Source organism: Schistosoma mansoni, chromosome 1 (assembly GCF_000237925.1).
Source record: "Schistosoma mansoni strain Puerto Rico chromosome 1, complete genome".
NCBI lineage: Eukaryota > Metazoa > Platyhelminthes > Trematoda > Strigeidida > Schistosomatidae > Schistosoma > Schistosoma mansoni.
Genome location: NC_031495.1, coordinates 2,778,758 through 2,795,949, shown reverse-complemented (window position 1 = coordinate 2,795,949; position 17,192 = coordinate 2,778,758). Strand labels below are relative to the sequence as shown.

At 39.1% G+C, this 17,192-nt stretch overlaps 1 protein-coding gene and 1 non-coding gene across 2 annotated transcripts; one reads left to right on the top strand and one right to left on the bottom strand.

The window, feature by feature from the left end:
* Nucleotides 1-3,142: 3,142 nt before the first annotated feature.
* On the bottom strand, nucleotides 3,143-17,133 carry Smp_055400 (putative tubulin-specific chaperone B (tubulin folding cofactor B)). Its single transcript, XM_018792988.1, has 7 exons — nucleotides 17,092-17,133; nucleotides 14,416-14,532; nucleotides 14,141-14,381; nucleotides 13,657-13,801; nucleotides 11,470-11,525; nucleotides 5,776-5,848; nucleotides 3,143-3,390 (listed from the first exon to the last, which is right to left on the bottom strand). Exons 2-7 carry the CDS (start codon nucleotides 14,509-14,511, stop codon nucleotides 3,273-3,275), a joined length of 729 nt encoding a protein of 242 aa, XP_018647545.1. The 5' UTR covers nucleotides 14,512-14,532; nucleotides 17,092-17,133; the 3' UTR covers nucleotides 3,143-3,272.
* On the top strand, nucleotides 3,663-3,729 carry Smp_tRNA_00173_Gln_TTG.1.1. Its single transcript has one exon. It is a non-coding gene (tRNA).
* Nucleotides 17,134-17,192: the final 59 nt, after the last annotated feature.

The window sequence follows — 17,192 nt, the reverse complement described above, 5'->3', positions numbered from 1 at the left end:
CACATATATGCATCGCTCCAAGTTGCCACACCTCATAAGTACAAGAAGATGAACACCGAATTCATAGAGGTAGTTACTTCACTGGTAGGTTGTGTGTGGGGATATAGTACAGAATAAAAGAGTTGGTAAAAGGGAAGATATAAAGTAATTTTAATCTCACAGTTTAGGGGAAGACAAAATGTGTATACACCTACGCCATTGTGATCGATTCTGAGTCATGTCATACACAGTCTCCAACCATTGGTTACTCAGTTGTTAATGAAATACTGTTTGAAGTGAACGGTACCAGGTTCGAAAATCGGAGTGAACATCAACCCTGGGCTGTAGGTACATCCAGCTGACCAATCCTAAATAAAATGAGACGCGAGTCCTGAATTACACTGGTAGCTGCTATTCATCTGTCTTTGTAATAAATTATTATAAGCATGAATTCAATTTCACTGGTACCAAGAAGCTTATCGAATGAAGGACATAAAATCAGACTACCTTTGGTTTATTGGAATACAGAATCAATAACTTCTATGGATCTATGACGCCTTCAAACTTTGCTATTACCGAAACATTAGTTGTCATGAGTTAAATAAACTGGCGGATTGGGAAAACAACAAGTTGCATCAAACATTGTTTCCATATACATGAATAGGTGTGGATGTTTTACTATTAAAGACGGTTATAATACCGATTAGTTGCCAATCATTAACAAAAATTCAACTAACCATACGGAAATCAAGCATTTGGTTCAGTTGGTGTACAACGGGTAGTTAACTGTTTTGTCTCAGCAGCCTAATGTACAGTAGTTAAGTTCATTCAAATTTTAGCTACTAAGTTTCATGTTCATAAGTTGATCCACTGACCTCAGTTTGAGCGACCTGGAAGCATTCCCAGTCCTCACAGTGCATGCGAAAATGAGTATATGAATATGTAATTGGCATATGAGTTACGTCGAATCGATGGAAATAAATTACTACGTTTACCAAATATAAATAAGCAACACCGTATGTAAGTTGTCAACAATGTCACCAGTGTGTAATACTTATTTATAAACGTATCAACAGTTTTTCTACTGTTTTATGTAATGATCGAGACCATAGTGGCTGAATCGCAGTAAGGGGATAATTTGAGTTCAAAGTGTAATATATGTGTTGTGGACCATAATCACTTTCTATGTCTGAAGATCTGAACGTACGTTGAATATCTGATTTGTTGTTTAGTAACTGAAAGATTTGTATTTGTCGAACTACAATCTAGATGATCTCACCCTAGCGATCTCTGGTATCTTAATAACATACTGTCTAACCAAGTACATCAGTGTTTAGTAACACAAGGCTAGGTTGAATAGTCAATCACAAAAAGTAGTCATTCTTTCTGTTCCATACGTATAGATGGATTCGTCTATCGAAAAAAACCATTTACTGGGACTCGAGTCATCTGAAAAAAATAAGCCACTGTTACCATTAAGGATTTGAAACTAATATATCTCAGTATTTCACAACACGAGGCTTGGGATCTGTTCGTCTGATCCTTTAGGTTATTGACAATGAGCATTGCTATGAAAATCACGAATATTAGTACAACATACTTATTAACTTTCTTAAAGACGACAACATTGTTACTTCATACCAATTAAGATAACATCATGTTATCGCTACTCACCAGTAGATAAGTGACTAATTTGTACATGTATTAAGGTCCACAGCGATGCTTGTCATTCCAACCCGCGAAAGGATACCAAGCATAGCAAGTTAGGTTTGTCATAGAGCTCTCCAAAATAACGGTAAAATACTCCATTCTTACATGGAGCTGACTTAATTTTTAACTTTACTAATACCTTGTATAACTAAGAATAATGAATGTCCAAAAAATCACATATTAAACCGGACTTCAGATATTGATACAACTCCTACAACTGTAAAAGTGGCCAATTTAGCACCTAGAATATACATTGCTTTTCCCTACTGGTTTTTAAATAGACAATTAAAACCTAAAGTTTACTGATATTTGAGTTTCTACGTAGTGGTATTGAGTGAGAGTGGATTGCTAGACTCCTTTTCAGATTGCTTAATGAAGTAGAACGTCGTAAATTGACAATAAGTGAATGAAATGAAAGTTTGGTTACGTATCATTGTAAGGAACGAAACACAGATCCAAAAATCTACTTAGGTTTTTCAATCTATTCCTGTTTAATTTGTCATCGTTGTAAGTTTATATAAATTACCATGCTATTCTCCCACTTAACGGAATTGTATACACAATTGGAACATTGCTCGATCAATAGATGCCTATGATAAATGAGCAAAGATAAATAACCTTTACTTCTGCTCACCTACAAATTGTTTTACAAGTGTTCAAAAACAACGAAATATATCATTATGTGATGTACTAAACAGTTCCCATTCAACTAGCGAGTTTGGTATTACTAAACATTCGATAGATTAAATACCTTTATTTCAATAGGTAAATCTGTTTAATTACATTGTAATAAGTGATAGATGATGGGAAAACTATTATTTGGTGTCAACGTGTTATATCCCAATAACAATAGTGAATGGTAGCTTTGGGATCTATTTATGAACTAATATTATGCACGTATTTCTTGTCATATAATTGCTAAATAACTAAACTATTCATGCTTCCCTTATCATGAGCTTTATTTTGAACTATAAACTATTGTTATACGATTTACCATTCATGAATTACGCCCAGTCTATTGATTACTGCCTCCCACATTCACAGCCACATTTGGCTGAATCTTGTACAAATGTTATTTTCTACTTTATTGGTACGATGCGGTCTGTCTGTTTGGTGTATAAACTCAGTATGTTTGAAATACAATGATTCATACCGCAGAAGCTGTTCTGGACTTAACTAGCTGGGCTAGGTAGAAGCACGACCGATACGTACTCTAGACTGCTCATACGATTTTCGTGTCACTTTTCCAATCGATAAATCGCTACTCTCTGATTGACGGTCTTATCACGTCGTACGTTAACAGAGCATCCACTCGGCCACAAGTTATAACACAACGATTAATTCATTATTTCTTCTGTATTCAACGAAATAACAAAAACTATACACCGTGACATTCTATTTCATTGCACTATCATAGATAATTAAGGTAGAAATCGATCATAAACAAACAGAACCAATTATGACTACTTTTTATTATACATTGAAAGTTATCAAATATATTATGCTTGATATATTTTCCATTGAATGTATAAAAATATTTTTTTAGTTTTATACAAGTAGATTGATATAAAGATCATAAGTAATTAAATTTCATCTAGATCATCAATACCAAGTTCAGGAAAGTCACCAGCCTCAACACATTGTGGTTTTACAAATGCACCATACTTTTCTGGACATTGAAAATATCGTACTCCATCAATACTGAAAAGCAAATACAAAATTAATGTTCAACGGTTCATTTACAGACTAAATGTTAGGATGTCATCAGAATAAAGTATTTGGTAATAAATCTCTCGTTACTACAATTACGAACTGTAAATCATATTTAACTTTTCAAAAATGACTTCATTTTATTGACCGAAACAGTATTAGGGATTAAATTCATTTAGTATCGTTTGTTTGAATCCTCCCAACAAACAATACTAAATGAATTTAAACTTCACCCCATCGCACAAGCAAGTGGCTATTAGGACTCAGTGGCAGAGTGGATAACGCGATGGCGTTTGAAGCGAAAGGTACTGGGTTCGAGTCCCAGAGTGAACATCAACTCTGAGATGCAGGTACATCCAGCTGACGAGTCCCAAATAGGAAGAAACGCGCGTCCTGGATTCCACTGCTAGCCATTATCCATCTTTGCTTACCAAGTATTAGGGATTGTTACAATTCTGGAAAAAGTACGGATCACTGATGATGTGTGTTGTTTTTCTTAACAAACGATCTTAGGTTGGTCACGTTGTAGTGATACCAGCCAATAGGTTTCAAGATTAAGTTTCTCCTGGTTATTCATTTTGATTACGATATTGATAACGACATTACCACAGGGAACTTAGTCAAACATCTTTTTTACTTATGAACTTAACATTTTTATTATCACTGACGGTAATAGATTCGGGAAACTAATAGGTATCTTACAGATAAGGTTTTGGAGTCCTTCAGATTAAAAATTTAAAACTTCCGCATATACTTACTCCAGTTACAGCGTTCAAGTAGTATCGATAGTCTTTGTACAAAAAGTGTGGCTTAAAGCTCAGTACATGAACTTTAGGCTGATTAAATTGACTCTTTGTACGTAATTGTAAGCCCATAAACTGGAGTGTTATCAGAACTTGAACAAACTCCCTGGATAGATTTTTGTGCACATGATTTACTATAAACACAGAACAAGCTTTAAATGGCTTTATGCTAGATCTGTACCTTCTTCGAAACCTTGATTGCGGGCGGCTAGTTTGCAGCTTGCAATGTCTCTTTATGTTCAACGGTGTAACATTTTTTACAATAGTGGTTTATAAACGGATATGAATTTGTAAAATCCCATACACTACAATGCTAGTACCTAGACGGGGAGACTTTAGACTTCTCTTCTGATGATTTTCCGTGTTAGGGTGAGTGTTGGGGTCTTGGGACCAGGACTGAATTTATTTTGGACTGCTTGGATGTCAAACCTATCTTGACCACCAGGTTTGGTTAGGTTGGTGTCGTGTTTTAGGTTTTTCAATTGCTGATATTTCTCATAAGCTTCTCTAAGTGTTAACGTGGGATCCCAATCGAGACGATGTAGCAGTCATGTACGAAAATCAGCTAACTTTTCAGATTGTGGGCTGCAGATGAGTGTTAATGGTTTAAAGTGGTCTTTGGAAAGTTTTTAATTTCAAACACTCATATTCTCGATTTATTATTTAAACATGTGCAAGAAAATCGTCCTCTTCACTCATCAACAGACGCATGAATTGATAATGGGAATGAAAAATCGAAGACTGATCACCAAACAGCTGACCAACTGAGGTGGAGGTATCTGTAAAACTTCTTTTACGTGGATTTTTCAGTAATATGATGCTACAATATTTATCAAGTCTTAATGCGTCGAGCTTCCGTAGTAGAATATGTACCTTCTAAGAGTTTTCTTGATCTGCAAAATCAACATTAGGTATATCTTCATAGCGGCGATATCACGTGTCGAATATTACATTTGAGGAACACTTAGTTTAATTATGACCCGTCCTCAAATGTAATAGTTGACGCGTGATTTTGCCCGTACACCAATAACGAGATCCGAAAATTCCCTTAGATCCTTAGTTTCGAATTTATTCTATGTCTCATTTTATCCTACGGATTCATTCTTTATTCTCGAATCATATCGTCTATACTTGGTCTTTTGTACCAGTCCTGATACTATTACTACATCTATTAGTTTGGGATTTGTCGTGATAATTTTAGTTCATTGTGATCATATGACATAACATATGGGGTAGATGCTACGTTACTTCTGACCGAACGATACAACTTATTACTTCTGTATTAGGTTTGTTGAATCGGTGGAGATTCATATTTGAATCAATTTAGACTAAAACTGTCTGATCATTAATAAAAACTCTATTTCTGTTTGAATATATTAATTGTGGATTTCAAATTTGTGTGCACAAATACACACATAACAAGCTTACTGATGGTAGATTTCATTTGAACAGATAGAAAAAATACATTGACGCGAAGAGTTATGGCACTCCGGACATAGATATTCCATATTAACTATTTGAATTATAGTCATTAAATCAATAAAAGTATTAACGTATTGTGAAAAAAACTTACCTTCCGTCATTTCTTCCTAAAGGTTCATCATAACGAACCCCGACCCAATAACCAGGTTTAAATTTGGTTTGGCCTGAAAATACATATAAGTGTTCAGATTTCATTTACTGCAACATTAAATCAGAATGAATATTTATTAAAATTATAGCATTGTGAATAATTTTAATGCTTCAGGTCTTTGCTGCTCTTTGGATGGTATATACAGAAAAAAACACCTCTAGTTGGTTATTATAACGCTATATATCAGCGACGGATGCATCCAATTTAAAAGATAACTAAATCATTGCAAAAGCGAGCTGATTTAACATCCAACAAATTGTTCGCTTATTCATATAATTTATTTATTTATTTGAACACATAAATATTGATACAAAGGGGCACCGAATACATATGCGCCTCACAAATCTCATTTGATTTGTGTGACGACTATGATACTGCCCGCGTGCCCAGACCGAAGCAGGTGGTTTTCTTAGGGGGCCACACCCGAAGCCTTTCACCTAAAGGTCTAGTCCACAAGGCAGTGGAGCATCGTAAGGAGATGCAATCCCATGGTAGCCGGTGACCAACGATTGATTCATACGCCATTTGTTCCCTCAGGATACTGGAGCCCATGTGCACCATTGGTTTGGAATCAGGGTTTTCCAACTCCCCTAGGTGGACTTTCCATGTCCACTAACCCGGTTAAAGCTCCGTACATTCGCTATTCATCCTCTCAATTTCGTAAGCAACAGTAATGCTACGCTAAGGCAGTGAGTAGGACTTGCCTGGCAGAGGCTATATACGCGTGTCCATGTGAGAGCATTTCGAGAGAGAGAGAGAGGACTCTCCCCACTCTCGGCCGTACCAGGGCACTTGGGGGTCAAATTATATTGAAGCAAATCCCTGGAAAGGAATAATATTTTGATGATATATTCAAAAATATTGTTTTATACAAGGAAATTTTTCTATTTGTTTGGACAAACATTCCCAATGAAATATCTTTTTTAACCGAATTTCTGACTAACTATGTTTCTTATGATCTAAATAGTCGTTATTAAACATTTTTTTATGAAATAAAGTTTATTCGGGCAGGTCTCGAATTTTTTTGCAAGATTAACTTAACACTAGGATCTTGCTTGATTCTAGGAAACAAAAATTATGGATATAAAGACTAATTTAAAGTACAAAATGAAATCATTAGCTCATTGCTTTGTGGTGAATTATGATGTGTACTACTTATATATGATAATCTAATGATGTTTATATGAGAAAACTTTAAATACGAACAAAACTCACTTATTCACTGTGTTATTCAGGGGTATCATATCAGGCTAAGGTCAGAGCCCCCAAATGCCCTGGTACGGCCGGGAGTAAGGAGAGTTCGCTCTCCCTCTCGAAATGCTCTCACATGGCCACGCGTATATAGCCTCTAACAGGGAAGTCCTACTCACTGCCTTCTCACAGCATTACTGTTGTTTACGAAAGTGAGAGGACGAAAAGCGAATGTCCGGCGCTATAACCGGATTGGTGGACACGGAGGGTCCACCTAGGGGAGTTGGAAAACCCTGATTCCAAACCAATGGTGCACATGGGCTCCAGTATCCTGATGGAACGAATGGCGGAAGAACCTGTCATTGGTCAACGGCAACCATGGGACTGCATCTCCTCACGATGCTCCACTGCCTTGTGGATCAGACCTTTAGGTCAAAGGCTCGGGGTGTGGTCCCCTAAGAAAACCACCGGTTTGGGCACCCGGGCAGTATCACAGCCCACACACAAATGAATGAAATGATGAACTCTATTGACGATAATATAATATCCCTGCTCATACTAAAAGCAAGACAATTTACATTATTATTATTATTACCTTTATTATTATTATTATTATTATTATTATTATTTACCATATCGCTAACTCACCCCCTTTTATCCCCAATTTGTGTAACCTTACTTTTCAACTTATGCAGCAGCTCGCCCTTGGTGGAAAATCTGTCCTATCTAAACGATCTCCAGTCACTGTCTGGTTGAAAGTGAATGCTTCCACCGATAATGAATACTGAAGCAGTCTTTCTGAAACCACGTACGCCGTTCAAGCTGGCTTCCTTCAACGTTCGCACACTAATGCATATCAGACAACAGATAGGGCTGGCTATGTCTTTGGAAGGTCTTAATGTTGATGTTTGTTGTCTATCCGAGACCCGTATTCAAGACTCTAGTGAAGTACTACAAATCCGCTCTCCATCTGTCGCCTCGAAAAGCTTGTTCCACGTGCGCTTATCCGGGGACCCTGTGGCATCTTTGTCTGGTCTTGCTGGCGTTGGTGTCGCACTAAGCGCTAGGGCTGAGGTAGCACTAATCGATTGGATCCCCATTAACAGTCGGTTATGTGCTGTTAGATTAGAAAGTTCCATCAAAGTGAGAAGAAATCGGCGTGAGAAACGGTGTCTTTTCGTCATCTCCGCCTATGCCCCGACAGATTGCAGCCCGGATGCAATCAAGGATGAGTTTTACCATCAGTTAACAGTTCTTCTCCAGAAAGCGCGTTCGACAGATATTGTAGTACTAGCCGTAGACTTGAATGCACAGGTCGGGCGTCTAGGCACAGAAGAGAGTCGTCTAGGTGGCCGATGGGGACTTGTTGGTCGCAGGACAGATAACGGGGACCGTTTGCTGCAACTGTGCACAGACCACAACCTGTTTCTGGCCAGCACTAACTTCCGGCACAGTCATCGCCGGTGTGCCACCTGGCGTCCTCCCTCTGCATCTCAAGCCTGGACTCAGATTGATCACATCGCGATCAGCTACTGCTGGCGTGGTTGTGTACAAGACTGCCGCTCCTTTTGGAGTACCTATCTGGAGTCTGATCATGCCCTGGTCTGCGCCAATCTCGCATTACTTTTCAGTGGCCGAAGGATTGGCCACCACCAACGGATTGATATTGGTAAACTGGCTGCAACTTCTGTTGCAAGTAAGTATCGAGCGGAGCTAGCCTCTAGGCTAGCTACCATCCCACCGAAAAGTATAGATGAGCATTGGTTGCATCTTCACGACGTCATGAAAATGGTGAGTAAAGCCGCTTGCGGCTTCGCGAAACGTCCCGCTTACAAGCACTGGGTTTCTTCTGGCTCCTTACAACTGATCGAAGCCCGTCAGTCTACTCCGGGTGACCGTGAGTTTGACCACAAACGAAGGCTGTTACGTAATGAAATCGGGCAAAGCTTGCGTAAGGACCGAGAAGCCTGGTGGTCGGAGCGTGCTAATGAGATGGAAGCAGCAGCTGCATCTGGTAACTGCCGGAAGCTCTTCCAACTCATCCGAGCCACTGGCAGCAAGAAGTCTGGTGTGAGTGAAACAATCTACGAGGATGACGGGATGCCAATCACTAACATCTGTCGACGTCTTGGACGATGGGCGGAATTTTTCGAAGGGCAGTTCAAGTGGCCTGCTGCTCCGGCAACATCAACCAGCTTGTCCTGCCCCCTATGGCCGGTGACGACTGATCCACCAAACGAGGCGGAAGTCCGCAAGGAACTCCAACTCTTGAAACGTTACAAATCACCGGGCCCAGATGACTTACCTCCGGCTCTTCTTAAAGATGGTGGTGACTTTTTGACTAAGGAATTGACTGTGTTGTTTGGAAAGGTTTGGGAGCAAGAAAGTGTTCCAACATCTTGGAATGAGTCAATAGTCGTCCCTATCTTTAAAAAGGGTTCACGTTGTTCCTGCAATAACTATCGGGGGATAAGTCTACTTTCGATTGCGTCCAAACTATTGGCTTCTGTCATTCTTCGTAGGTTGTTTAAAACCCGAGAACGATTGACTCGCGAGGAGCAGGCTGGTTTTCGTTCTGGTCGAGGATGCATTGATCACATCTTCACCCTCCGCCAAATGTTAGAACACCGTCATACTTATCGCAGGCCAACAATCGTAGTGTTTCTTGATATCAGGGCGGCCTTCGATTCGTTGGACAGGACTGTTCTCTGGGATTGTCTATTGAAGAAGGGTGTGCCTGAGAAGTTCATTAACATCTTAAAGGCCCTGTATACGAACACCTCAGGCAGAGTGAGGGCATACAACCATCTCTTTCCCTTGTTCCATTCGAGCAGTGGGGTTAGGCAGGGTTGCCCGATCTCACCATTCCTCTTCAACTTTGCCATCGACATCCTGGAAACAGCTCTGATGGATGTAAGTAATGGCGGTGTGGATATGTTGCCTGGAGAACGACTTCTCGACCTTGAGTATGCGGATGATATTGTCTTACTGTGCGATAATGCTCAAGCCATGCAATCCGCACTTAATCAGTTGGCAATCAGTGTCCGCAGGTACGGCATGTGCTTTGCACCCTCCAAGTGCAAAGTACTCCTACAAGACTGGCAGGATTCTCATCCTGTACTCACCCTGGATGGTGAGGAGATCGAAGTAGTTGAGAAGTTCGTGTATCTAGGTAGCTATATAAGTGCTGGTGGTGGCGTGAGTGATGAGATTGATGCACGTATAATGAAAGCCAGAGCGGCTTATGCCAATCTGGGCCATCTTTGGCGCCTTCGTGATGTTAGTCTGGCTGTAAAAGGTCGGATCTACAACGCGTCGGTGAGAGCAGTTTTGCTCTATGCTTGTGAAACCTGGCCTCTCCGAGTTGAGGATGTTAGACGTCTCTCTGTGTTCGATCATCGTTGTCTCCGAAGGATTGCTGACATATAGTGGCAACACCATGTTAGTAATGCAGAGGTTCGGCATCGTGTGTTCGGGCGCAGAGACGATAATTCGATTGGTGTCACCATCTTGAAACACCGACTTCGGTGGCTTGGACATGTTTTACGAATGTCGTCCCAGAGACTTCCACGTCGTGCATTATTTGCCGATCCTGGGACTGGTTGGAAAAAGCGGAGAGGAGGTCAGTGTATGACATGGTGTCGTGGCATGAAAGAGAGCTGCAAAGGGCTAGCTTCTGTTGGTCCTTCACGACTCCCTGGTTGGGGTCCGAGAGATGGTGCAACACAGTGGCTAGAGACGTTATCAGATATGGCTCAGAATAGAAGCCAGTGGCGATCCTGCTGCCACCTTCTTTTACTTTCTACATAAAGAATGGTTCTAACTTTCCTAACTGAAAGAGTCTTCTGGTTGTACATTTCAGTCCGCCTTATCTTTTCATCCTTTCTCTTCCTACTTTCATTATTTTGTGTGGCGCATATGTACCTGGTGCCCGTTTGTACCAATATATATGTGTTTAAATAAATAAATAAATAAATAACCCGTGAGGATGACCGATTAGCAGTGGGAAATGACGGATTTAATTCGACCCTCAACTTATTTTTATTTATTCACGATTTGAAAGTAAATACCTTTACATTTAAGTACGGAAATATATTCCTTACTCAGAGAAGGCTTCTTATCTTTACTCGTCAGCCGTCAATATACCTTAAACAGTTGAAAATATAGCATTACACTTGATGTTGCAAGTATCCTATAAAATAGTTTTACGAAATGAATACTTAGTAGTTAAAAGACTCAACTTTCAGCTAACAAGTTCCAGGTTCGAACTTCGTTTAAACCACTTTGATCTGAATAACTGAGGTTATATCACTAATCCTCTGAGAATTAAGTACATAAACGTGTGCTTGACAAACGGATGTATATCATCAGAATAGGAATAGTTGGAAAATTGGATTCTATGAAAAGTCCAGTGAAAAAAAAACCTATAGGTTATATACTTACCAACAAATTCTATTACACCTCGTTTTGTCGGTTGACCAGGAATCCGAACTTCACACCTGATGCATTAAATATATAGGATTAGAACGTGAATCCATGTAAGTAGATTAACGATAATAGAAAATTATAATGAAACTTCAACCAGAAATTTCTAGGTCTTTATAATGACTAATTTATCAGACATACATTTGTAGACTATATATTCCATAAGCACTATATGTAAGAATACACAGAAAAAAGCCTCGAAGTATTGACTACTGATTTATATTTAGTCTATTCATATTAATTGTTTTAACAGACTAAGTTATAAACAAAGTAAAATATGGTAAAAGTGTACATTGAACTCCACTCTGTTACGTCCTATGAACTAAGTGGTTAAGCTGCGAACCTTTCGTTTTCTTGTTAGATAATATAATTAGCGCTTACTTCACATATAAGTGGACTATTTGATTATCCCATGAGTGATAAATCAGTCCACTCTGATAACTTTGTGGCTGATTACCTTCATTTGTCATCTTATTGCGAGTGTCTGTCTTATTCAGTTGGCCTCTGATCCTGCGAGTTACCTTGTTGCATCCATGGCGACAAGATTACTCAATACAGATTGAGGCTTTTAGAAAGTTTTCAACATTCTTTGACCCATAATTTTGGTCACATTGGTTGTCTGCGTCCAGAGACATACATGATAAGTTATTTTGTTTCACTCATAGCTTGTGTTTATGTCCGCGTACATAAAGGATATGTCTACCTTGTCTAATGCACTGTTCGTTACTGTCAGTATAGTTTCTCAAATAGATAATATATCAATTTAAGTTATTGTCATTTTGTCTGCACAAGATAGAATTACATTATTGTGTTAGCTTGTTAGAGACATTAATTCTGAATGGCTTGACAGTCCTTATAGTGATTTCCGAGGTATTTTCACACATAACAGAACGATTTGTTTTCCAGTTTCCGAATATGACGTTGCGATTGTACGTCGACTCACCAAACACTTTTTGATGAGGTTGTAAAAATAACTTTTTGCTAAGGACTGATAGAAAATAGGTTTCTTCAGCTTTTCATGGGGTGAGAATGCTTTACTGAGTTTTGGTTCTTGTAATGTCTGTATGTAATTCTATTTGCGCGCTGGTGTAATCCACTATTTGGTTTGTATGGCTCAACTTTTATAACTGTTTCTTAACCGTTTCTGCGTCTTCTGCTGATTACTACATTCAGGAATGGATATTCTTTTGGTGAATATTCTTTCTTTGTAAATGTTGTGTTCATAAAGATGGTGTTAATCAAGTCTGTCTCTTCGGAAGATAACAAATTTGTCATCTGCGTAACGTGTTCATTTGCTGGTTTGATTATCGACTAAAATCTAGCCTCAAGCCTTTGTATAACAGCTTCTACTATTAGTACTGATACAGGTGGTTCTAATGGAGTCTCTTTGGTCTATTTGTGAACTTGTCTATCGAAATAGGAAATATGTTGTAAGGTCCATTTCGACGAGTTGTATTAAATTTGCTTACTGCATTTCTATATGTTCTGGAATTTGTTCTTGGTTACTGACCAGTTTTGATACGGTATCTTTGGGAGATATTGTTCCTATCAAGGTGAATAGAGGTGTAACGCCGGATACCAGTATTTCGTCGTTAGTTAGTTGTATGTATTTGATCTTGTCTAGAAATAAACCATGTAATTTAGTCAGATATCTCAATATCCTGTAGCTTTTTCGACAAATAGTGAATTGGAGTAATTAAAACTGACACGATTCGTTGTAAAGTGGTCTCTGTTACGCGCAATAGAACCAAAGGAAATAGGTTCATTAGATTTTATTCGCCACTGATCTTGTCTTATTTATCCCCTTTGGACAAGTTTACCCAGTATTTCGGTACAAACTGCCACACTACATCAGCGAATGAAGGCATGAAAAATAAAAAAGTGTCTGAAAGAAAGCATAAAAATTCGGGGAATGAGTTTATGTATGTGTGGGGTAGTATCGCTGATCTTTTCAACAGTTTTAACCGAAAGTATGGTTAATTAAGATGTGTGATTATGGGATAGTAATTGTTATTTGTACATAGGTTCAACAGCTACCTGAAGTGAAGTAGAATGCGGTAGTATCTGCATAACATTTGAATCAAAATACGATTAACGGATCATATAACATACAGAGAAAAGGACTGCAGAAAGATTTCTACCTACCGAGAACCTATAGATAATGATTCGGCATTTTGTTTTTCTTTCAATTCTGCCAATTGACGTTGTTCTTCTGTCCGTTTATTTTCCTCAGGATCAACGTCTCGAAATTGCCCGATTTTGTTACGCCGTTTCCATGCCAATACTGATTCTTAAAGAGTAAACAGAGGTTATATTTGCTATGATAAGTCACAATTACCTGGTATCGAAGGACAAAAAATTTAGCTGAGATTTGTATATGAATTTAAATCAAGGATATTCTTTTAGTTGAAAGACGGTTTACAATTTTCGTTACATATTTGGATTCCTTACAGAGCATTAAATCAGTTAAGTGAGGCGACAATAACCTTTAGTACATCAAAGATACCTGACCTAATAGCATATGATTAATACTAATCTCTCGATTTACAAGACTTTAATACATTTGTAAAATTGAGTAGAAACATCAATACACAAGCCTAATAATGACTAACAATAGTAATTAACGTACCCTCACGTTTTGCATACTCCTCGGCCGACATTTGGTAAGTTTCGACAGGTTCCTCAACTTGGTCGTATGCTCCATCTTGTATCGTTGGATCTGCTACATGAATGTGCATCCCATCCTCAATACCGAAATCATAAAGTGGTTTGTCATCACCAACTAATTGACCCAGGGATCTATCCTCTTTATCAAACAACTCTACCTTCATTGTACGGTTATCGCAACCTGTAACTAAAACTAGCTTCTCCTAAAAAATGACTAATTAATGGACTGAATAATACCTTCATTTGGCCTAAAGTTATATCAAGCGGATAACGTTTTTCAGATCTTAATTTTGATGCATTTGTGGTGATTATAAGATTGGCGAAATTAGACATTTTTCCACAATACCGTCACTGCTATTAACAAGTTAATACAGAGTACAGATGAAAGCACTGACTAAATAATTATAATTTATGACAGAAAATCAGATTACCGAAACAAACATGTATTTATTTATCTTATTTATTTGAACATAAACATTAGTACAAGGGGGCACCAAATACATATGCGCCACACAATAACAATGAGGTTGTGAAGAGATAGAAAATGTTAAGTGCGTATAACAAAAGGACAACAACAAACAGAAATTAGTGTATGAGGATGAGATAATAATAATAATAAAGGGAGAAACAGTTCCATTAGCAAAAATATAACCAGAAAGAATTCTCTCAATTAAAGAAGTTACATTCATTTTTTATGAAGAAAGTAAAAGATGGTTACGGCGAGATCGCCACTGGCTTCTATTCTGAACCATGTCTTATAACATCTCTAGCCGCTGTATTGCACTATCTCTAGGACTCCAACCAGGGAGTCATTAAGGATCAACGAAAGCCAGTCCTGTACAACTCTCCTACCACAACACCATGTCATACACTGACCACCTGTCCGCTTTTCCCAACCAGTCCTAGAGTCAGCGAATAATGCACGACGTGGAATTCTCTGGGACGACATTCGTAGAACATGCCCAAGCCACCAAAGTCGATGTTTTGAGATAGTGACACCAATTGAATTATCGTCTCTGCTCCTGAACACACGATGCCGAGCCTCTGCATTACATTACAAGCATAGAACAAAACTGCTCTCACCAACACTTTATAGATCCGACCTTTAACAGCCAGACTAACATCACGAAGGCGCCAAAGATTGCCCAGATTGGCATAAGCCGCTTTGACTTTCACTGTACACGAATTGATATCATTCACGTAACCACCTATACTTACGCAGCTACCCGGATGCACTAACTTTTCGACTACTTCGGTGTCCTGACTATCTAGTGTATGCGCAGGCTCAGGTTCCTGCTAGTCTTGTGAATGTACTTTGCAATTTAAAGTTACAAAGCACATACCATACCTACGGACACGAATTACCAACTGATTAATTGCAGACTGCATGGCCTAGGTATCATTGCACGTTAGGGCAATATCATCCGCATACTCAGGGTGGAAGTCTTTCCCCATGCAACAGATATACACCACCATTACCTGCGTCTATCCGAGCTGTTTCCAGAACGTCGATAGTAAGGTTGGAGAGGAATGATGAGATTGGGAAACCCTACTTAACCCCACTGCTTGAGTGGAAAAGTGGTTGTATGCTCTCACTGTACCTGAGGTGTTTGTATACAGGGCCTTCAAGATGTCAATACACTTGTCAGGCACACCCTTCTTCAATAGACAATCCCAGAGAATAGTCCTGTCTAACGAATCGAAGGTGACCCCAATGTCGAGAAACACTACGATTTATGGCCTGAAATAAGTATGATGGTGTACTGACCTTTGGTGGAAGGTGAAGATATAATCAATACCTCCTCGACCAGAATGAGAACCAGTCTGCTCCTCGCATGTCAATCTTTCGGGTTTTGGACAATCGGTGAGACTATAACTTATGGACGAATCGGTCAGATTTAGAATAACAGGTTTTGGATTTCAGTGCGAAATTCACTCACCTATTTGACTAAATAGAGTTTTGGTATTATAGCTGATGTCAGTTCGTGGAAACCCTAAATTTAATGCCTAACCTTAACCATCAACTGTAAATCATAATTCTAATTCCTCAAACAGGTTTATAACCCTCATTTGGTCCTAATTATTGGATGGACATTATCAAGGTCAGTCTCGTGTCGCTCGAAGGTCATCCATAAATTAGTCTCACCTGCCAGAACTTTGTAAACAACTCAGCCAATTTCCTAAACAGAAAGTCACCACCACCTTTAAAAAGTGCTGGGGGTAAATCATCTGGGCCTGGTGGTTTGTAGCGGTTCAAGAGTTGGAGTTCCTTGAGGACTTCCGCCTCGTTGGGTGGACCAGTCGTCAAAGGCCATTAAGGGCAGGGCGGTCTGATCGATGTTGTCAAGACAGTAGATCAGTTTAACTGTTCCCCAAAAAACTCTGTTTATCGTCCAAGACGTCGATAGATGTTAGTAATCGGTATTCTGTCATCTTCACAGATTGTTTGACACCAGAATTCTCGCCGCCAATGACTCGGACGCGTTGGAAGAGCTTCCGGCAGTTACCAGATGCATCTGCTGCTTCTAGCTTACTGGCACGCTCCAACTAATAGGCTTATAGGTGCTTACGCAAGCTTTGCCCAATTTCATTCTGTAAACAAGAATGAATCAAAACTACCCAATCTCCCCAAAATACATTTTGGGGTTTTCCCAAAAGTCCAACAGCCTTCCCTGAATTTCGGGGAGTTCCCTAGATCCGAGAAAAATTTTGGGGTTTTTGTGGTATTTCCTGAAATGTTTCTATAGCGGCTTCCCCAAAATAGGGAGGTCAAATAGCAAGCGCAAGCGGCGCGCTAGCCAGGAATAATATTCCTGTAAAAGTGAGTCTGCTTAGGTGAATAATTAACATTGTCTCAAATAACACGCAAAACGTAATGTATCAAAGCAACATAAAAAAAATGGCAATACTCACAAATGTGGTGGATCCAGAATTACACACTTAATTTCAAAGAACTCAAAGTACGCGGTATTTTCGAGAAACCCGGGATGCCCGCCGTTATTTACAGTTCTTTT